Source organism: Haliotis rufescens, unplaced genomic scaffold (assembly GCF_023055435.1).
Source record: "Haliotis rufescens isolate VD_foot unplaced genomic scaffold, xgHalRufe1.0.p SCAF_5, whole genome shotgun sequence".
Classification (NCBI taxonomy): domain Eukaryota; kingdom Metazoa; phylum Mollusca; class Gastropoda; order Lepetellida; family Haliotidae; genus Haliotis; species Haliotis rufescens.
The window spans coordinates 57,484,132-57,507,257 of record NW_025964223.1 but is presented as its reverse complement, the minus strand read 5'-3'; the positions used below and the strand labels follow the sequence as shown (position 1 = coordinate 57,507,257).

Here is a 23,126-nt window from a genome sequence, read left to right as displayed (position 1 = left end):
ATAGGACTCTAGGCAATAAGTACATTGGCATAGTTGTTTAACATATTGGATCATCATAAATTATTTGATATGATGTTTCTAAAATGACACATTTCCATGCACAGGGCATGACGTGACTAGCCGATTGATAGAATCGGGCCAATTCTACCACCCGTCTAGGTGAAGTAAGGGTCGAAGTGGTGTGTTGGGCAAAAGGAACACCGGTTCCTGGCTCCATTGCCCTCAACCACCAGAATCCCGTCCTCCACCGACACAGGGGCGCAACCCACGGCAAACAGGTTGCCCAATTTGGTCGGCTTTTACGACCAGCAATGGGGTGCTGTGGAAATATTCTGCCCCAGTTCCACACGGGGGAAGAGCCATTAGCGCTACCCAGCACTCACCACGAGGAGGTTGCTCTTCACGAGTGCCGTGTACATGATGATAAAAGCAACTATTTTTTTAATTAATGTTGGAGGTGCATGTAACTGATTCCAGGCATAGCAGATGCAGGATGTGAGAGAGTTTGTGCTTCATCTTAGAAGACTAACTTAAAAAATAAAAGAAACTAATTACATATAGAAATGTTAGAGTAGATATTGTTGAAAAAGATTTCTCTTGTTGAAAAAGATTTCTTTAATGTTCCTTTGATTCACCCTCCACCCTATTCTTTTTCTCATTTTTTTAAAGGAAAAAATACCATATGTAATACCCGGAATGACAAAATCTTCTTCCTGATCAGCATTAAAATAACCGGTAAACTCATTGAACCATTCCTGGTAGCTTATTGACACATATACGTTGAAGCTTTCATAACCGTTTTGCCAGCAAAATGTCCTCATATTTCTGGAGAGAACATACATATTTTATGGTCTCTGATATATATGGAATCTAAATGATATAATTTAATATGATTGAAATATTTAGAAAGGCTTCAAAATTACCATCTTAAGACAGATAATATATGTTTAAAAAAACCATTACTAATAGAGAACAGAACTTGTTATCTCATGTGTAATCAGTGACATTAATATTTGCAAGGCAAAGCAACAGTAAGAGTTATCCTCCCTTCACAACTTGATCAAAATGGCCGTCTGGTCCTTGCTGTTGAAGGCCAAGTGACAGAAACTTCTAAGATAATATTTCTTTGAAAGACGAGAACTTTTTACTTTTTTCTGTGGTTTATATCATGGCAGGTACAGATCTAGCACAATGTCATACATTGTGCAGTCAGTCCATCCATGATGATCAGTTATCCTATTACAGTTGTGAAGGGGGCGAAGCTTTTTTTAAAACTATGTAGTTTCATATGCAAAGCTTATTGTCAAAGTACATGTTTCTCAAAGGTTGGAAATGTGAATGACAATGTTCAGAAAACAAAACTCTCAAGATTTCTTTCATTGTTGAAAGCATTACATTTATGCCACTTCTGGTTGAGGGGATGTGAGTAATAATATAAAATTAGCAATATTGACCCACAGCATTCAGATTCTGCTCACAAGCTAGAAATGTGCTTTACTATCATCAGCCAAAAGAAAATCTTAAGATTTCATTAATTGTCCAGTTAATAGGCGTTATCCCATTTCTGGTCGAGGAGAGATAAGTAATAATATAGTAAAACAATCTCTTAAAATTAGAAATATTGCCCCATTGCATTCAGATCTTGCTCACAACTTTGAAATGTTATTTACTATCACCAGCCAAGATGAAATCTTAAGATTTCATTAATTGTAGATTTTGTAGGTGTTATCCCATTTCTGGTCGGGGTGATATGAATAATAAAATAGCAAAACACTCTCTTAAATTTAGAAATCTTGAGTCATGGTGTTCAGGCTTTGCTCACAGGTTTGAAATGTTATTTGCAAGTATCATCAGCTAAGAAGAAATCTTAACATTCCATTAAGTGTAGATTTTATGATGTTTTTATGTATAAAATGTCCTAGGTTGATGATGACCCGTGATCATCTGTATAGATTGATGTATTACCATCTTCCTTGGAAGTGTGTATTTGTCTATTTCTAGACTTGCTAAAGCCAAACTGGGGAAAGTTGAAACTGATAGTTTATACTGAGGGGTTCATTGGTCTGTTGAGGGCTCAAACAACTGAATACAGGCGAGCTACAGCTAGCACTGACTCTACACGCTAGCCATAAAGACATGTCACCAGAGTATTCCCTAATTAATACTGAATAGTTGTCTGTTCAGATCTCTAGCTGCTCAGAAGATTGTTGATACTTGAATTCCAAGGAGGAACTGGCTCTATGAAGGGTGTGAGAATCTCAGTGTAAATTTAAGCAAGGTGATTAGCTCATATAGTTAATGTTGTAGCAGAAAAAAATAATTTTACTTTTCTGTAATTATTTGAATTCCCCTTCGGGAATGAACACAAAAGAAGATTTAATAATATTTTGTGAAATAACATGTAAATCTGTGAAATTTGGATATGATTGTATATGGCAAGGTTATGTTTTAACTTTTTTAATGTCCACTTGTCTGGAGCATATGTCCAAAGTTACAGATAACCTATGAGTATCACTAACACTGACCTTTCTCATTGATAATGTTGAGGCAAGCCTATGATGCAGCTTCCAAAACAAAAACATATTCAAGTAGTTGCAAGAAGCAGAATTTGACAAATTGTTATAACGAGCTACACTGTTTTGTACTCTGTGCTCAATCACAACAACTGTGTAAAATTCTGTTAAGGGTCTGGCTGTGAAAAGAATATTCAAATAATTATCTCACTTATTATTGATATTTAATATTGACCATTAATTGGTAGGCCAAAATAGACACTGGTAAAAAAAATTCAACTGAAAAGAACCATCTGAACCATCAACTAAAAACTATGTATATTACATTTAAGGGACCGGTAATGTTCTTATACATTTTTTACATAACTCTCCCTGAAAAGGAAAAATGCAAAGCTCTTTATATTTTATTATCCATTTTTCATAAACCTCCCCTAGAGACATATTTTTGGATAGCCCTCCCTGTTTGTTCTGACCTTAATTCGACTACTGGCAATATTCATTATCATATTTTTATCATTTATCCTATAAGGAAGAGAATATATGGATGTCAACTTCTTTATTATGAGGAAAACAACATTTCGGAGTATATGCTTACTCCTTCATCAGGAAAATGAATGCCATGAGGCAGAGAGCATATATGTACGTGTAAGGACAACGAAACTAATAAGATAACAAAAGGTGGAAAATAACAACGGGTACAAGCTTACAAAGGAAGCCAACAGATGATTGCAGAATTGGCGCTGATAGGTGATAAGCAATAGACAATTGAAGCCAATACCATTCCACAGACAATTTTAGTTCATCGGTCACTCATCGGAAGCAAAGATTTTTACTTGCGGTAACCCACCGAAGAGAATCGTATCACACTCCGATGAATCCGATTTGTCTTTGTCGACAATCACGTCAGTGTCCGACGTGTCGGGCGTGATCCGATGAGGCGAAATCGTCCGATGAAGGAACTAAGCTCAGAACTTAGTTCGCCATCGGACGCCATTTCCGGTCGCAAATCGAGTCAGTGTCAGATGAATGTCGAGTCAGTCCGATGTGTTTCAGAATCGTGTTGTGCAGCTATCCGACGTGACTAGCCGACGTCTGACGGCAATCTGATGAGTGTCCGATAATTAACAGTCATCTGACGCTCATCTGATTGCAATCTGCGGTCTGCCCTACGCGCCTGATAGCCGCCCATCACCAATTCGATTCTCATCGGAGGCATCGTTGTGACATCGGAGGGTAATCGGTCATTAACTCAACTGCCATCCGACACATATCGGACTACGAAAGGAGGGTCAGCCGACACTCACTTCGCAGATTTTCATCGGACACTACAGCACCAAGATCCTGAAGATGGCTCCAAGAAAGAACAGAAATGTTGGAGGACAGAAGGCAAAGAAGAGACTTCCCAGCACTCCTCAACAATCTCAAGTGCCAGAAGACTCCACTGTGCCTCCTCCTGAAGATGCAGAGACGGAGGATAGGCCTATTCGGGCCCCAATCACTGCTCAGCCACACGGCTCTCCCTGCATAGTTTGTTGCTGGAGCATAAAAACACAGCCCAGGGCTGCAGCGTTGCGAAGAAGTTGCTCCATGTCTAGTACTGTCAGGAGGTGCAGCCCGCTTTTATACTCGACTGCCGATTTTGGCGACAAATCCGACCAGTATTGGGTCAGTGTCCAATTATCCTACAAATAGAAACCGATGTGTCGGATTGGTGTCGGGAGAGTGTTGGAAGTGTCAGATTAGTGTCAGGTCACCCTCGAATTACAATCCGACCGCAATCGACACGCATCTGTTGGAATCTTCGGCACGTACTGGAAGAAACTGGTAATTTTGAAATTGCGGAATGGATTTTCAACGGTTAGAGATCGGTTTAAAGTTCAAATCAATACTAAAACGGCTCTAGTCATCACATTTCTTTTTATCTTGAAAACGAACACACGTTTGTAGGCCTAATATAGGTAAGGTTATAACTATATATATTTATGATGACTCGCTAGTAAAACGTCATTGTGCGCCCCAAACTATGTAGTCACCAAATTCTAGACGCAGTGTATCTCTGTTCTATTTGTAATAGTTTTCTGAAAATTGAATTGGACATATGGGTAAATGAATAGAAAGTAAATGGATTTTTTTCAAGCAATTGCTTAATTATAACATGTCATATTTGGTAAGGGAGGTAATCGCATATAGTGGTCAAACACATGGTTAAGATGTAAAACAGGGAATGAATTGAAACCAATCTTGTTTTTATTGTTCTAAAAATGCCTATGTTTATTGAACATTTTGGGAAAATTGTGTTATTGTAAATCTTATTTGTTTGCCATTTTAAGGCTTGAAAATGTGTTGATGCCTCACATCAAAGCTTTCTTGTGAGGAAAGTGACTAAAATCCTAGCGGTAAGATCGGCATTTGAGTCTGAGCCCTGTTCCTGGCCCTACATCAGAATTAAGCATTTGACAATAAACACAATAACCTGGAGTTATTTATTAATTCAGCACTAGGCTAGTGCAGCATAATTATATTTACTCTTGATAATAACATGACTTCAGTTTTTACTGCACAATTATCTACTTTTAAACTGGAAAATGTCAGTATTTTGCATAATATATAAACTTGACAGGGTACCAAGGGTTGTCCAAATGTTTTCTGGTTTGGTTTGGTTTGTTTGTTGTTTAACGCCGCATTCAGAAATGTTCCCTTTGGATAAACTGGACAGTTATGTATGTATTCTTATACTATTGATGAGGTTTTATAGTTTTAAACATGGTCACCATGGCCAGAGTCTATTAGTCGCTGTTAATCGTCCATCATTTTAAAAATAATTATCGACTTTGGCCTGACATATATGTTCCATAATTTGTGATTCAACCTTTACAGCAAAAGTGCTTGTGTCACCAAAGACGAACGTACATATATGTACGTCTTTGGTGTCACCAAAGTGTGTATCTGCTGTCACGGGCAATAGAAAGCAAAGTAGGTACAAACCTGGAAAAAATCTATCGTAGACCCCACTTGGTTCATCAAATTATCTGCTTGGATTGTGGAACAATGACAAAATGTGTTTTTGCCTATTCGACTGTCAGTTACACCTTTGCTGGTCAAAAGCAAAACAACCCCTTCTTCGGCCATCGAGGCAAGGGCTAGGGACTTGCAGAACTTCAAAGTGTTTCTTGTGACATACTGTTTAAAAGGTACATGACCCTTGACCCTCTGTTACCCAGACCTTTGTTGAATGACCCTCACACTTGTACCATGTTATTAAATATATTCTCCCCTGATACTCCTTAGACATCTTATGTTGTTCAAGTCTTTCAAAACAATCTAATTTGTCATGTGTTTTGTTTTTATATTTCAAAAACGATCTTTTTACGAAAGGTTGAAACAAGCTTATTCTGTTTAACCGTACATTATGTTGCAAAAATACTAGATTCCTGTAATCATTGTTACCACTTCTTCTCACAATAGATGTTTGTACCAAAATTGTCTGGTCCAGATTCGATTATTTACAGACCGCCGTCATATAGCTGGAATATTGATTGATGAGTGCGGCGTTAAACGACAAACCAAACCAAAATATGGTTGAAGTGTTATAAAGTTAGGTCTTTCCTAAATCATTGTTGAGAAATTTGACCTGACTGATTCTATACCATTCTCAAAGCTTAAAAAATAAACCCTAAAAAATTGTGAAAATTACCACCACTGTGAATTAGTCATTATAACATATTTGTGAGGGTGTTTATCATGAACTATAGTTTATAAACATGTATGATATAAGTGTGAAAATCAACTAATTGTTATTTGTTTGTAGCTCATAAGTCCTTTCAAGCCATGTGAGTGTATGAAATGGATTGTTGGCAATCTTTATGTTATTCACTCATCTGTCGGTGAATAGGTTAGGTGAAATGGTGTTTAACGTCGCGTCCAATATTATTGCACTTATATAGCGACGTGCATGCACGTGTGTGTGTGTGGCTGCTTGTACTAGACCGGACTGATGTCGATGTATAGTGCTAGCTCACTGAGATACCATGCCGCAGTTTAACATGAATATCCCACTCAGACACAGTATACTGACTCCGAGCCGACCAGTCCTTGTTTTAGCCCCTTAATGCCGCGCACCAGACAGGGTAACAACAAGTACCATCTTTTAACGTCTTTTGGTATGACGCGGCCGGAGATCGAACTCCGGACCTTCCGCTCTCCGGGCGGACGCACTACCACTAGACCACGGAGGCGGTCTGTCGGTGACTTTCTCTTTCTCTCCTTGCTAAATAGATTGATTTACCACAGCCTTATGTTCAACACAAAGGGCAGATTTTTAAATATAAAATCTCTTCTGAGTGATACTTAAAAAAAATAACAATTCTGCCAGATATTTCTGCAGAAACTAATAATTACTATCAGAAATGTCTGGAGGAAAAATATCTTACAGAAATTTCTGCCAGAATTTTCTTTAGTAATACAGTTTGTAATCCCCATTGTGGGCAAATGACCATGAATACATATTTAGACATAAATCAGATCACTTCATCTCACCCAGAGCTTTCCAGTGATATAAAGTTTGTACATGGAGCTCGACCCCTTCTGTAAGTTCAAGTTCGTACTGCTTGCTAACCTAAGTTGTCCCGCCCGGATTAGTATATAGGTCTTCAGCAAGCCATACTTATTGTAAGAGGCAACTATGCTTCTCGCGAGAGGCGACTAACGGGATCGGTGGTTAGACTCGCTTATGTGATAGAGGCATGTCATCGTATTCTAATTGCATTGATCGATGCTCATGATATAAATCACTGGACTGTCTCATCCAGACTCGATTATTCATTCCGCTGGAATATTGCCGAGTGCGGCGTTAAGCAAGAAACGCATACAAACAAACAAACTCTGTTTTTAAGCAACATGTATTATGGATAGACTGTCTGACATTATTTATTCACTCTGGCAGACAAAAATCTGCATGTGTTGCCGAAGACCCCATTCTAACCCGGAATATTCACGTGATTACAAGGAGAGTATGTAAACAGATAATATATGTTTAATTCATACCCCATAGTCCGTGGAAGTGAGGTTCTTAGTGCAAACGTCTTGTGAGTAAAGACGTGGTTGACTGGTGCTCGAAACATCGTCCACTCTTGATTTTGAGTTTGATCTAGACAGGCTATGGTGATATACGTCCGCTGAAATATCACTGACTGTGGTGTAAAACAATATTTTGTTACCGAGTCTTCTGTAGTGTGGTAATAATCACACAGTCCCCTGTACATCCATACGACTAAGTTGTACTGCATGAAATAACATAAGGCACCAAAGAAGTACATGCAAATATATTGAGGTCAGCTATCACTTGATTTGATAAAGTCAAGATTGTTCATGGTTTATGTCTCTGCCGAGACTGGGACTGAGAACAACGGACGATTATGCCATAAATATGAATAGTGTTCGCAATATTGATGACTCTAGTTTTAACACTTCCAACGATGGGACTCCTAAACTGCCTAACAAACACCATTATACTGTAAATACATGTATACCACCAATAAGCATTACTAAGGACAATATCCAAGCTTCTGACAAACGCCCTTCCTCTTTGCACTTTTTAAATTTGAATGTGTGTGGAATAAGGAGGCGATTAGAATACCCCGAGTTCATGGATCTAATTGATAACAATGATATACTAGGCTTCCAAGCAACCAAAACTGATATATTGGATGATATCCATATTGAGGGTTACCATGTCTATCTCCAACATAGGAGCAGTGCTTTAAGAAGATCAGGAGGTGTCGGTTTTGCAATAAAAGAAAATTATGCTAAATATGCCAACCCCATTGAGGAAATGTGTGAGTATATTCTCTGGGTTAAAATCTCTAAGGAGCTATTTGATATCGAGCAAGGCCTGTATTTAGGAGTAGTATATATTCCACCCGAAAATTCTAAATACTTTAATGAAGATGAATACTATCAACTTGAACAATCCATATTACATACTTTATCCTTGAGTGATTAGGTTGTACTTTATGGGCGATTTTAACGCTAAAACTAGTAACCTGTGTGACTATTGTACCATAGAGAAACACATACTTGATGAGTTGGATATAGACATAAATGATTTGAGATCTGAACTCGAACCTGAAGCAGTACTCGATGATCTTTCTCTTCCAAGGGTTAGGTCGTCAAAAGATACATCACGTGTTAATAACTCGGGTGCAAAGCTGATAGAACTATGCAAGAATCTGAACTTATTTATATGATAAAATGGTTGGGAACACTACGTGTCTGGACAAGAGTGTGATCGATTATGTAATCTCATCGACAATGTGTCTTCCTTTATTTAAAGATTTTGAAATTAAAAGTTACTGTTCATTGTTTTCTGATGTACATTGCCCAATAAGGTTTTCTCTAGATAAATCAAAATGTTCAGAAAGTCAAAACCGCACTACAAAAACAGTGAAAAATAAGACGGGCTGTGAACCTAAGCCCAAAAGATTCGAGAATACAAAAAGCCAGATATATTTTGATAATATCGATAGAGACCGGATTGATTGTCTTGTCAAATTAGCAAAGTCATTACGTTTGGGAGTTGCTGAACCAAGCACTATGAATGATATAGCAAACGAAATCGCACAAGTCCTAGTCGACGCTGCATGTGCAACATTCGGGGTGAGATCTTGCTACCGGCGTGATGCGGACGCTCCCACTAAGAGAAAGCAAAAACCTTGGTTCGGTCACGAATGTAAAAAACAAAGGAACTACTTCCGTAAGGCTAAAAAGAAATTTAAGAAAACTAACACTATTGAAAATAGAAAGCTTTTCCGAGAGCAATCGAAGGCATATAAGAAATGCTTACACAAACATATCAAGAAACATAGAAACGATTTATGTAATTTATTCAGAGCCAATCGAAAACATAGTCCACGTGAATTCTGGAACGCTCTGAACAAAAATAAGAGTAAGGTAAATAACATTGAGCCTGCTATCGAAACATTTTATGAATTCTATAAAGATATGAATAAAGACATGAATACAGACACAATTATTGATGAAGAATATCCAAATTCTACTATGCACGATGATGAAATGCTCAATAGTGATATCACAATAGAAGAAATACGCAAAGCTGTAAAAAGCCTGAAAAATAATAAAGCTTCTGATATAGATCGCATTGCAAATGAGTATATAGTAAACTCCTTAGAATTATTAGCACCCGTATATCTTGATTACTTTAATGCCGTGTTCAATACCGGAAACATACCAGATGCATGGCTAACCGGTGTGATCAAGCCAGTATTTAAAAAGAAAGGTAACCCACTAGATACAAACTCATACAGACCAATCACAATTTTGAGTTGCTTGGGGAAACTTTTTACGAGAATACTAAATATACGATTGTCATCTTTCACTGATAACAATAGCATCCTGTCTCCCGCACAAGCTGGATTTAGGAAAAACTACTCAACAGTAGACAACATGTTTATCATCAATATGTTAATGCAGAGCCTTAAGTATAGCAAACAAAAGTTGTATTGTGCTTTTATAGATTTCACCAAGGCTTTTGACAAAGTGTGGAGAATAGGTCTTTAGCACAAACAGTTGAATAGTGGCGTCAGGGGTAAATTTCTCATCCTAATTAAAAATTTGTACAACAGTATTAAATCGTGTGTTGCTGTTAACAACGAAATATCAGCTTTTTCCCAAGCCTTTAGGGAGTTAGACAAGGGGAAAATTTATCCCCATTACTATTTTCATTGTACATAAATGACCTCGAGCAATCTCTATTGGAACATAACTGTCACGGTATAAATGTTGATTATAATCTTGGTGATGACGCAAACGTATTATTACAATTTATAACTTTACTGTTTGCTGATGACACAGTCTTATTTAGTCGATGCCCCGCCGATTTACAGAAAACCCTTGACTCGTTTAAATTATACTGCACTAAATGGAAACTAGATGTTAACATTTCAAAAACAAACATTATTATATTTGGCAGTGGTCCTGCTAAACGAAGTAAACTCCAGTTCATGCTTGGTGGAAAACACCTCGAGATAGTAGATAACTATGTTTACCTTGGCATAACATTCCATAGAAATCGAAGGATGATAAGCGCAATCAAATCTATTGCCTCTAATGCCAAGAAAGCTATGTTCTGTCTCCTGAAGAGAGCACGAAATATCAATCTACCTCTCGATTGCCTTATATCGGCGTTTGATTCTATGGTATCACCTATCTTGTTATATGGTACAGAAATATGGGGGTACGAAAATCTACAAATTATTGAGCGTGTCCATTTAACATTTTTAAAATTTGCTTCTGGATTAAGAGTATCAACTCCAAACTTTATGGTTTATGGCGAATTAGGCAGGGAACCTCTACGCATAACTATCTCAAAACGTGTAATTAAATTCTGGCATAACACCGCAACACCTATGTGTGATAAGAAACTTTCACAAATGATTTATCACATTGTTGAAAGGAATCATGATGTAAGCAATCCCTGGCTAGAATGGATTAAAACTATATTAAAAAACTGTGGACTAACTCATATATTCTATAACCCTTATACTTGTAATACCACATGGCTGTTTGCAAAGGTAGGCCAGATACTACAGGATCAATTCCTACAAGAATGGAGATGCAATATGGCATTGAGCAGTAAACTTAAGGCTACTGTTATCAGTATCTGACAGAAAAAACAAAATTTGAAAGATACCTACTAATGACAAAAAATATGTGTATTCCAATCTTAAAATTCAGAACATGTAACCATAATTTACCTATTGAAACCGGCCGTTGGAATAATGTAAAGAAAGAGGATTGTGTATGTGAACTGTGCAACTCTCCTTCAGTTGCAGACGAATTCCATTATCTGTTTAGATGCCAGGCTCTGTCAAAACATAGATGTGTATACTTACCAACTGCTTACCACAATAATTGGTCTAATTTATATACATTCAAGAGGTTATTATCCAGTCAAAACACGAGGTATCTTAAGAACCTATCGAGATTTATTGATGAAATATTTAAAGCAGTAAGAAAACACAAAACAGAAAAGATATAACATATTCATGCATGACATACTGTCATCTTGTCACATATTAATACTTTGTTTACATGCTTGTTCTTTTGTACTCTTTTGTACCACCGACGGTGGTTTGGAGAATAATAAACTGAAACTGAAACTGAAACTGAAACTGAGAAGGTCTTGGGGCATTCAGGAACAGGTGGGGATGGGGCTTATGTTTTTGCATGTAATGCAAACACCATTGCAGTTATATTATATTCTACCATGAATTTGGAATTCACTCGATTCTGATTGGTCAATCAGAGGCTATTAAATCACAATAAACCCCCTCTCATTGAAACACTTGGTTTGACGGCCGCATCACCGCGGAAGCTAATATTCATAGAATAGTTCTATTTTCAGTCATTGTCGGTACGTATATTTAAATAATTATATCTACAATTACAGGTTACAAAATGCACAGATCCGGTTACTACAATATTCAAAGGATTTGTGGCAATACATTTCGTGCAGAAAAACACGACAGATATAAACAATGGGAGTGTATTTACGTTTTGGAGACAACAGAGAGCTTGGAATTTTGGCGCTTTTCTATATACGACTGTGACGTCATATCTTTTGCGTCACAATGAGCGATATGACGTCATAATGGTGACGCGCGATGTAGAGCGAAAGCCTTGCAAAGCTTGCTTTGTTTTCTTTAGTGATGCCCACCTCATGTTAGCTTACCAAGTTGCCGTGCTTATATGCTTTCAATGCCTGTCATATGTTCGGTGTTACAGTATTACGGTGTAAACAAACTGCTTGAGTATATACAGCACCATATTTTGTTCGGTGATTCCGTAATTCAGATCGATAACCCTCTCAAAACATTGAACTCAACCCATGCCGCTTCATTCAGTATATTTGCTAACACCAAAGTGTTCGCGTTTTATTTAGTCATGGTAGAATGGAGATAAACATACTGTGTTCTAAATTTAACATTTGAAACCTCACGCTGCGCGTTCGGTTCCAAATGTAATTATAGCGGGGTTAAATCTACAGGTAACCTAGCTCTACATTGAAAGCACAGTATGTTTATCTCCTAATTATTACTAAAGGGCAAACGTTTCAGGTGAGTAATAAGGCATCAACATTCAAGTTCAATGCCATTAACATGTAGGATAATACACGCTGGTAAAACCGCCAGCCCTACCTTGAAATACATCATCTGTAATTACACTTGCATTTCATACAACTCTAAAGACATATTTTCTTTCGTCATTGTCTGTAAGGTACTATGTTCTTGAAATACATTTGCACCTGTTGATTTAATTAAAAGCTAGACAAAGACGGTAATAGCACAACCACCTCAACATTGACCACTTCGCAGTATATAATTGTGTGTCAGTGTTTTAACGTAACGGTTCCAGTCAGCAATAACACAGCTACATCGAAAAACTCGAGGACTTTTAATGATATGGCTTGGTCAGCCAAACCAGTGTTTGTTCGAACTAGCACCGGTCTACAGTGATACGTTCAGCCATGTCACATATTGGAACCACCTGATATCCATTTTCTGTTTCAGTGACACAGGACAAAAGAAGTCAAAGCGTCTGGAACGTCCTTGGCAGGTATGAAAACCCCGTGGCAGGTGTTAATGTTGTACTTTAACTGAGAGAGTTGGAATTTCTCTGTTTGGTATTATATTGATAACTTGGTACAGGTATGGTATGGCAGAGGGGTCACTGACAGGTAATCTGATCACTTCGTTATTTATTCCTGTACCGGAAACACCACGCCCCGAAAGTGAAACGGATATTTGCAAGCGTTTGTTGACCTTCTGTATGGTCTTACTACCCCTCCCAACACCTGAAGGTGCCAACGGAATCGGTTGGTCAGGCTCGCTGACTTGGTTGATGCATGTCATCGTTTCCCAGTGGCGTAGATCGATGCTCATGATGTCAATCTCTGTAGTGTATGGTCTAAACTCGATTATTTACAGACCGTCGTCATATAGCTGGAATATTGCTGAGTGCGGCGTTAAATAACAAACAAACGCATGTTTCTACTGACTGTCCCTTGTTAATGTGATGCATTGTCGTCACCAGCCAACTGTTATGATTAATCCTCCACCTACTATAGATATCCTGTACCATGTTCTTAATTTAGTCTTGCTTGACAACCGTATAAGGATCTATATCGAAACGTCGCCTTTACAGTAGATAAAGAAGTTGTTATCCATAAATTGTGTCTACTTTGTTATCCGTCAACTTCTAAGTAATGCCTTTCAAGCGATGCATGTATTGTGAGATACTTAAACATTTGCTCTCTTTGCCAAAAATCCATAAAGTTTTACTCAGAACTTTTGTGATTCCTGTGCTGAAATCTTCGACAGTGAAATAGTATATATTTCATATCGCCACGCGTGAGAATCAAGTGGTATGGTGGAGAATATTAAGTTCTCAAAATAATGTTCGGACACATGATTTTCAGCCTTGAATGGAATAAAATGTTCTAAAACCTGTGATAACACTTCTCATCTCTTGTTCTATTAACGCCATCCTGCAGAGATATTTAATCTAACACCAATCCTATGACTACGTAAACCAGTTGCAGACTTTGGCAGTTCGTAGTCAGGCCTACAGGACAGTAGGCATAGTACAAGCTCAACATCCGATAGGCTGTGGAGATATACACTAAAGCCTATTGGTCCAACGTTGATCAGTTTGCACCATTGTTGATCCCGTATATTATTAAGGTCATCACAACGATCAACCTTCTACCCCATGGCCATGTCTCACAAAGGCATGTGACATCCTTAAGATCTCTTATGGAGGCACATATATGGAAAGAAACTTTGTAGGAGCTCTGCACAATGGATTTGCCTGAGCTAACTTTCATGCTGTGGGTGAAATGGAACGTTTTTGTGCATCAATGAAAACCAAAAGAGTTCTTCGTCCTTTGCAATTCGTTCAGCTTGTACTTCTGAATCAGCCTCATCACATCAGGTATAAATTCAGGTGGTCTTTTTGCATAAGCCATGCACATAACACAGGTCTGGTCATGAATACCAGATGAGGAAGATATATCTGGTTCATATTGATGAGGTTTCCTGCAAAAAGAAGTTGCCATTATCAATCACGGCCTCTAAGGGTAGTAGTCCCAACAGGCCAAGGCATACATCAGTCCTTACTCTCTTTTGCAACCCTTGGATGACATTGGTCACATGTGGACAGGATCTCTCAAGTATAAGGAGTTCAGTAGAACTGGTAGAGTTCCAAAAATGACATCCAAAGAAACACTTTGGTGGAGCAACAACCTAGATATGACTTGTTATAAGATAAGTTATTGGACTGACAAATTTTGGACCTTGTCCTCAGCGTGTTTGTCTGTTTGTTGTTTAACGCCGCACTCAACAATATTCCAACAAAGACCTTTAGCTTATTGCTTGCCTCCAGAGTCTTCTCGACAGAGTGAAAGTCATCCGCGCGTATACAACCAACCTGCTAGTCTGACTTCGTTAGAGGAAAAGGGTGCCCATAGAGCACCCATTATTTGCGCTGGTACATGTACTTGCGCAGACCCTATCCTGCTACGAATTCTGAAGTTCTTTATCTGGCTTTTAGCGGGAGAGAGTGTGAAACGCTACTGTTAACTGTAATCTTCAGCGATTGTCAAAAGAGACAACAGATTCATTGAACTTGAGAGAGAATGACATGTGGAAAGTGGAGGCGGCCTTGAAGACCAGGGGAATAGGCCCCACGAACCAGCTACACTGGCCAAATGTAATTGATGGATTTAAGTTGTTGGTGTCCATAGTATAAATGCTGGATTGTTTTTGTAAAAGATAACGAGGGGTGGGTATCCGATCTTCGTTCACCTACGTGTACGGGAAGGATAAATAATCTTTAATATGTATATTCTTGCTCTCAATTTTAAACCTAATGCGGTTGCGAAACTTCATTGCTAAAATTTAGTTTGTAACATATTTTCCAGTTTTCCCCCTTCCCGAGCAAGATGACAGACCGAAAAATGGTAAGGAATTCGGATATGTTTAAGCAATATAAATATTGTTTATAACAACGTCAAATTGATCTGGTTTCCAGATAACCATTTCACAACGACGTCGCCAACTTGGGGATTGGTAGCGTTATAAAATTACGTTTTCACATTATGTAAAGAGTTTCGTCACTTATATGTGTAACGTGTTGGGGTTTTTTTAAAAAAGGATGGCAACATTTTTATAAATACATCACGTACACACCCATCACCCTTTTTTTAATCTGCGGGACATTCTCTGTTCTGAGATATCAGCTGCGGTCAGTCTAAGCAAAATTACTGAAAATGACCTCTGAAAGTTTGGTTCATCGTAAATAACGCTACTTTTGACATTTTACCAAATTATCATCTACCGTCTTACACTACAACGCAAAAGTTTGTTATCGTGTTCTGCAGTATAGCTTATTGCTTGCCTCCAGAGTCTTCTCGACAGAGTGAAAGTCATCCGCGCGTATACAACCAACCTGCTAGTCTGACTTCGTTAGAGGAAAAGGGTGCCCATAGAGCATTATTTGAGCTGGTATATGTACTTGCGCAGACCTTTTTCTGCTTCGAGTTCTAAAGGTCTTTTTCTGGCTTTTAGCGGGAGAGAGTAAGAAACGCTACTGTTTATTAAATCTTCAGCGATTGTCAAAAGAGCCAACAGATTTGTTGAACTTGAGAGAGAATGACATGTGGAAAGTGGAGGCGGCCTTGAAGACCAGGGGAATAGGCCCCACGAACCAGCTACACTGGCCAAATGTAATTGATGGATTTAAGTTGTTGGTGTCCATAGTATAAATGCTGGATTGTTTTTGTAAAAGATAACGAGGGGTGGGTATCCGATCTTCGTTCACCTACGTGTACGGGAAGGATAAATTATCTTGAATATGTATATTCTTGCTCTCAATTTTATACTAAATGTGGTTGCGAAGATTCATTGCTAAAATTTAGTTTGTAACATATTTTCCAGGTGTCCTTGAGGGAGGGGGTGTCCTTCCTGAGGGAGATGCCAGACAAAGAAGTGGTAAGGAATTCGCATATGTTTAAGCAATATAAATATTGTTTATAACGACGTCAAATTGATCTGGTTTCCAGATAACCATTTCACAACGATGTCGCCAACTTGGGGATTGGTAGCGTTATAAAATTATGTTTTCACATTTTGGAAAGAGTTTCGTCCCTTATATGTGTAACGTTTTGTGTTTTTTTAAAACGGATGACAACATTTTTATAAATACATCAAGTACACACCCTTCACACTTTTTTTTAATCTGCGGGAAATTCTCTGTTCTGAGATATCACCTGCGGTCATTCTAAGCAAAATTACTGAAAATGACCTCTGAAAGTTTGGTTCATTGTTAATAACGCTACTTTTGATATTTGATCAAATTATCATCTACCGTCTTACACTACAATGCAAAAGTTTGTTATCGTGTTCTGCAGTAAAGTTGCGAATAATACGCGAATATTCCGGAAATCAGTTGCGGATTTCATACGAAATTTAGTTTATTGCTTTATGGCACTAATTAGGTGTTTTATGGGACTATCACGCCGTCAACGTGTGGCGGGCTATGGCAATAGTCTGATGCTACACTGTGAATGGATTGCAGGTGCATATAATGTTTGATAAATACATGTAAACACCAGTTTGTAAAATATTCCAGCTATAATAATAATGTCATTAAATATTCTTATTGATATGAATGTTTGATTTATGATCAACGTGCACCGTGTCTCTTGTCTTGTAGTATATATATGTACATGTGGGTGCAGGGATGCTGGCAAACTGGGGATATACCGACGATTAATGAACACCCACACACAGGCAAGCAAAACAACCAAAACTCGCAACCACTAAGACAACTACCACAACAAACACACTAGCAACCTACAACACAAGAAGTTATCCCCATAGACACCAAAACACAAAACACAAATGGAGAAGGCTCATTTATAACAGACGAAGACACTTCTTCATCAAAGCCAATAAATCCTCTAAACGCAAAACACCAAACCTAACAGGAACCTAAACTCTTAAACAACCTCACAATGCTACTCGCATGTGCACTAAAACAAAACACACCCACCGCAAATGTTAAACCTTCCATGCGGTGGCCCACAAACTCACCACTCTTACCTTCAATAATCTTCAATAACCAACTGAAGGAATTTTTAAAAATATAGCCTCCATGAACCAAATAATTTTTTAGAAGTAGAGACGCCTGTTGTGTACACACAAGGGCAGTGATGACAATCATCGGTGAAGTCAGTGCCATAAACAAAGGATGAAGCCAATAATGTAATAACGGGATTATGGCTGATTGGGGTCTTTGATGAGTGGATGGTACACCGGGACTAAAAAAGGTTTGTTTACTTCCGGCATGGTCGGACGCCATTTTGTTGTGCATTAGCCCTCCTTCAAATCCACTTCCTACCCAAATTGGGATCTCGAACCTAACCAAAAACAGGGATATCGAACTAAGACTATCCAACTACACCAGCGAACGCCACTATCGTTCCACGGCCAAGCCGGCCCCCGGACTAGGAGACCCACTCGCCTCTCCGTCTGGAAAACTACTGGCATTCATCCAACAATATCCAATCTTTTTATTACCGCTAAGTATATCTACCTTTATCCCCTCCTCCCATACTGCATGCTTACTTACTCCCTTTTTCTTTATACTATTGTGCTATTACTGTGTTACCCCCCCCCCCCCCCCCCCCCCCCCCCCCCCCCGCCCCCCACTCAATCCCCTTTGATTTCGGCCTCGACCTGGAAGAATTAAACCTTATCCTCCCCCCACCACCGTCAGGTACATCCCCCCCTCCCCCCACCCCAAACCCAACCACCTCAAAACACCACCCCCCTACACATTGAACCCCATATTATAATTCAACAACCCCAAACCCCAAGCCAGGCCATACAACCCCCAACAGAAAACAAACAACCATCACCTAAACAAACAAAACGCCCTTCTCACTCACCCCCTGAAATAGAACAAACAACCAAATTGACAATAAAACCTGCTCTCAACAACCCCCCCCCCCACAAACAACTACATTAACCAAACACATTCTACTCGCATTCTCTACCACATCCACCCCGTTAAACGACACCTTTTCCACCAACAAATTCGCCCTCTGCCTGCACAAAGCAAATATTACCTACAAATACATAAACAAATGCGGCAGGGGATACAAACTTACATTTCCAAACCATGAAACACTCACATATGCCAGCAGACATCCCATTATAGACGGACTTAACATCACATGGCAGGTGCCAAAATGGTTCACACAGATACAAGGGGTTATTTATATTGATCACAGGGACACACAAGAAGACATCCAAGATTACATTAACATGGCTAACAAACACCACACCCAACCCAAGATCATACATTTCAAAAGCATCAACAATCGTACACCCATCCCGGGCAGGACAACAACCCAAACAATATTCCTCACATTAAAACAACTGAACTCCCTACACACATCATTTTCGACACACTTACATACAAAGTCAACCCAGTTAGGAAAAAAAAACCTCAATGCTCCATATGCCATTCATTCACCCACCCAACATCCACATGTAGACAGCCACCCATGTGCCAAAAGTGCGGCTCGTACAGACACGAAGCCGCAGAATGCACATGGGCCCCATATTGCATACACTGTAAATCAGAAGGACACACAGCTACCCAAAACACCTGCCCGATCAAACAGTCACACATCCTAAAGCTCAACAAACACATTACCAAAACCCAGTTACCCAAACCAGCTACAATTCCCATATACAACTCCATCCCTGACTTCATTGACCTTGACTCTACATCTGACTCCCTGTCCAGCTCCCTCCCAGAAACCCCCCCCCCCCCCGCCCCCAAGGGAGAAAACGTAAACAACTCTTCGGGAAAGATAACCCCAACCAAGCTCCACCCCCCTCTACTACCCACCCCCGCCCCCACATCCTCCTCCCTACCCTCATCCCCCCCTCCCCCTCCCCAACCACCCCACCCCCCACAGGCCTAACCCCCAAACAGCTCCCAAATCGGCTCTGTTACCCACCCCCCACCCCCACCTGCCCCCAGCTCCTCACCAATCCCTTTCTCTAATCCCCCCTGTCCAGGCCCCCCTCCCAACCCTTCCAAACCCCCCTATCCCGGCCCTCCTCTCCATTCAAACTGCCCCCCCCCCCCCCCCCCCCCTGACCTACCCACACCCATACAGTCCCAAACAGACCTATCCCTTCCCAAACCCCTCCACCCAGCCAGATCAGCCATTCCAATTCCATCAAACCAACCCCAACACAAAAACAAACAAATCAACTACAGGATAAACACAACACGAAAACAACTACTCTCTCACAAACTTCAAACACTCAAAACAACCCCCCAACTTATAGTCACCCCCAAAAAACTTCACTCAAACACACACAAACTCATAGAATTCATCTCAGCAGCCATTCTCCTTAGAAACCCCACCACCAAGAAACTCCACTCCCTAGCCCACCAAGCAAACATATACCAAAAAACCCTACAAAATTTCCAGGCAGCCATAAGGACCCTCAAATGATACCCCGTCTACACTATTCCAAATTAGCCCCGGAACACCAACCATTCAACTTCCCCTTCATTCTAAAACCAGCTAATGGTGTTCATTCAGTGGAATTGCAACGGGATCGCCACCAATGGGCATGAGCTTAAGGTCCTCATCGCCCTTCAAAAAATCTCTCCATTATCAATCGCAGCCCAAGAAACTAAATTATCCCCCCAAAAGACCTTCAAAATCCCAGGCTATGTTCTCATTCGGAATGATAGACCCCGACCCACTAACTGCCCCGGACCACCACACGGTGGCCTTGGCATCTTCATCAAAAATCATCTTGACTATGACATAATAGATATTCCCACCCCAAACCTTGAATGCCTGGCCATCAAAACAACTATAAACCAAACTAAAATCAGTATTATTAATGTCTACCATAGCAAAACAAAACCCTTCACAGGTGAAGACCTTAATGTCTTAACCAAATTTATTGATCCAAATACCATCTTTCTAGGCGATTTCAATGCTCATCATCCACTGTGGGGCACAAAAAACTATACAGATAGATTTGGCAAACTAATTCAAGAATGGTCAGAATCAAACAATCTTATTTGCTTAAATGATAACCAACCCACTAGGTACCCCACAAGCCATCTCCAATCCCCCACAGCAATCGACCTCACCTTCACCACCCCCCATCTCCATTCTAAACTCTGCTGGGAGGCCCATTCGGACACCTGGGGCAGTGACCACACGCCCATAAAAAATTCTCTATCCCTACCCACCCAAATCCCACCCCTATCCCAATCCCAATCCGCCCCCCCCCTTCAGACCACACACCCCAGCAATCCAAATTCAATCTTTAAAAGGCTGACTGGAAAACATTCCACACACTCTGCAATCAAATAAACACACACCATATACACAACATCGACAACGACATTTTCAACACAAACTTTACCAATACAATACACAATATAGCCCTTAAATGCATCCCAACAGTCAAAATCTTACCGCACCATATCACTGTCCCCTGGTGGAGCTCGGAAATAGAAAACTCTAGAAAATTTAGGAAAAAAGCTCTAAATAAAGCCAAGCGGGACATAACCAAACTCCCCTTGGCAAAATATCTCAGAAATTCAACTAAACAACTTATAAGAGCAGCCAAAAGAAAACATTGGCAAACATTTACCAGCTCCTTGAAAATGGGGAAACAAAATACCAAAATTCTATGGAAAAAACTTAAAGCCAGAAAGGGCACTTCAAAAACCTTCTCAGCCCCATCTTTTCCTAACCTAAATACCGACAAAGAAAAGGCTAATGCCATGGCTGCTCACTTCTCGGCCACTAGCAGCTCCGCCAACCACACCCCCATCATGCAAGACACTATTAAAAACCACCCCACCTATTCTCACAGACCACCCCTCACAAGCATGTCAAACAATAAAATAATAAACATTTATGAATTACAAACAGCCATCAATAACAAAAATACAGCCCCAGCCACAGGCCCAGACAACATTAGCTACACTATCCTTAACCACCTTCCCCTTAAAATTCAAAAACTCCTTCTTCAACTATTTAACCAAATTTGGACTTCTGGCTCCCTCCCCCACTCTTAGAAAACAGCCCTAGTGGTACCGGTTCTTAAACCAGGCAAGCCCCCCAAAGAACCGGATTCCTATCGCCCTATCTCATTAACTTCCCATATTTGCAAAATAATGGAATCCGTCATAAACAATAGACTAAAATTCCAAATTTCATCCCAAAAATTACTTAATGAGGACCAGAGTGGCTTCATGTCTAATCGACAAACTTTAGACCACGTTTTACATTTAGAACATGACGTTAAAACAGCACTCGCCCAAAAACAATCCACTGTGGCCATTTTCATCGACTTTAGTAAAGCATTTGACATGGTTTGGCATCATGGCCTAATCCAAAAACTTAAAGCAAAAGCCATAGATGGTAGAATTTTAAATTTCATACACTCTTTCCTAACAGACAGAAACATTACAGTTAAAACCAACAACACTCTATCTGACCCACATCCTTTAGACAACGGCACCCCACAGGGTAGTATAATCTCTCCAACACTCTTCAATTTTATGATTGACGACATTTTCTCATCTAAAATTAAAAAAACAACCACTGCAAAATTCGCAGATGACATTTCTTTCTGGACGTCGTCAACATCTCTAAAACAGATCCAAAAAAGAATTCAACCCCTCCTGAAACACATAGAACTTTGGGCAACCCAGTGGGGATTCCAAATTAACACCAATAAAACCATCGGCTTACTCTTCAAAAACAGACATATGCCAAATTGTACACACAAACTCACCCTTAATGATCAAACCATCTCATTCAAAAAGGAAGCTAAATTTCTGGGAATTACTTTTGACCAGCACCTAACATGGGCCCCCCATATTCATCATTTGGTCACATCTTGTCAAAAAGACCTCAATCTAATGAGAGCCATCAGCGGCACCGATTGGGGCGCTGACAAACAAACATTACTGAATATATACAAGTCACTAATTCAATCTAAGATTGACTATGCTGCTCCAGTCCTCAACTCCATATCAGAAACACTCAATAATAAACTAAACTCCATTCAATATAAAGCCCTTAAGATAGCCCTGGGAACTAGAACCGGTACAGCCCTAAACACCCTCCAGCTATTATCAGGAACCACCTCCATCCAACTCCGCCGCAACCAAACCACTCTCAACTACTGGACTGGGGCCCAACAAAACCCTATCCTAAAACAAATCATCACTAAATACAACAATCTTAGACCTGCAACCTAAAGAAATTCAAAAACAATCACACACTAGCCCCCTATCTCACACATCTCTAAAAACTTATAAAAACATATAAGTTAGAAAACACCAAACACATAGACCCCCCACACATATTCATAAATGACAACCCCCCCCCCCCTGAAACAGACCTCTCACTCCACAGAACATTCATCTCACATCCTGACCCCAAAAACCTAGACAAAAAAGAAAGAAATC

The 23,126-nt window shown here is 39.7% G+C and overlaps 1 protein-coding gene across 8 annotated transcripts in view; it reads left to right on the top strand.

Annotated features, from left to right (window-relative positions):
- The window catches only part of LOC124116421, a 78,657-nt gene that overhangs the window by 7,915 nt on the left and 47,616 nt on the right, over positions 1-23,126 (top strand). For 7 of the 8 annotated variants that reach the window (XM_048383670.1, XM_048383672.1, XM_048383667.1 and 4 more), the window contains exons 2-4: positions 13,100-13,145; positions 15,511-15,549; positions 16,526-16,579. In XM_048383670.1, the coding sequence (XP_048239627.1) occupies positions 13,100-13,145; positions 15,511-15,549; positions 16,526-16,579 (139 nt within the window). The remainder of the gene's footprint in view (positions 1-13,099; positions 13,146-15,510; positions 15,550-16,525; positions 16,580-23,126) is intronic. The other variant, XM_048383668.1, reaches the window with a different exon arrangement.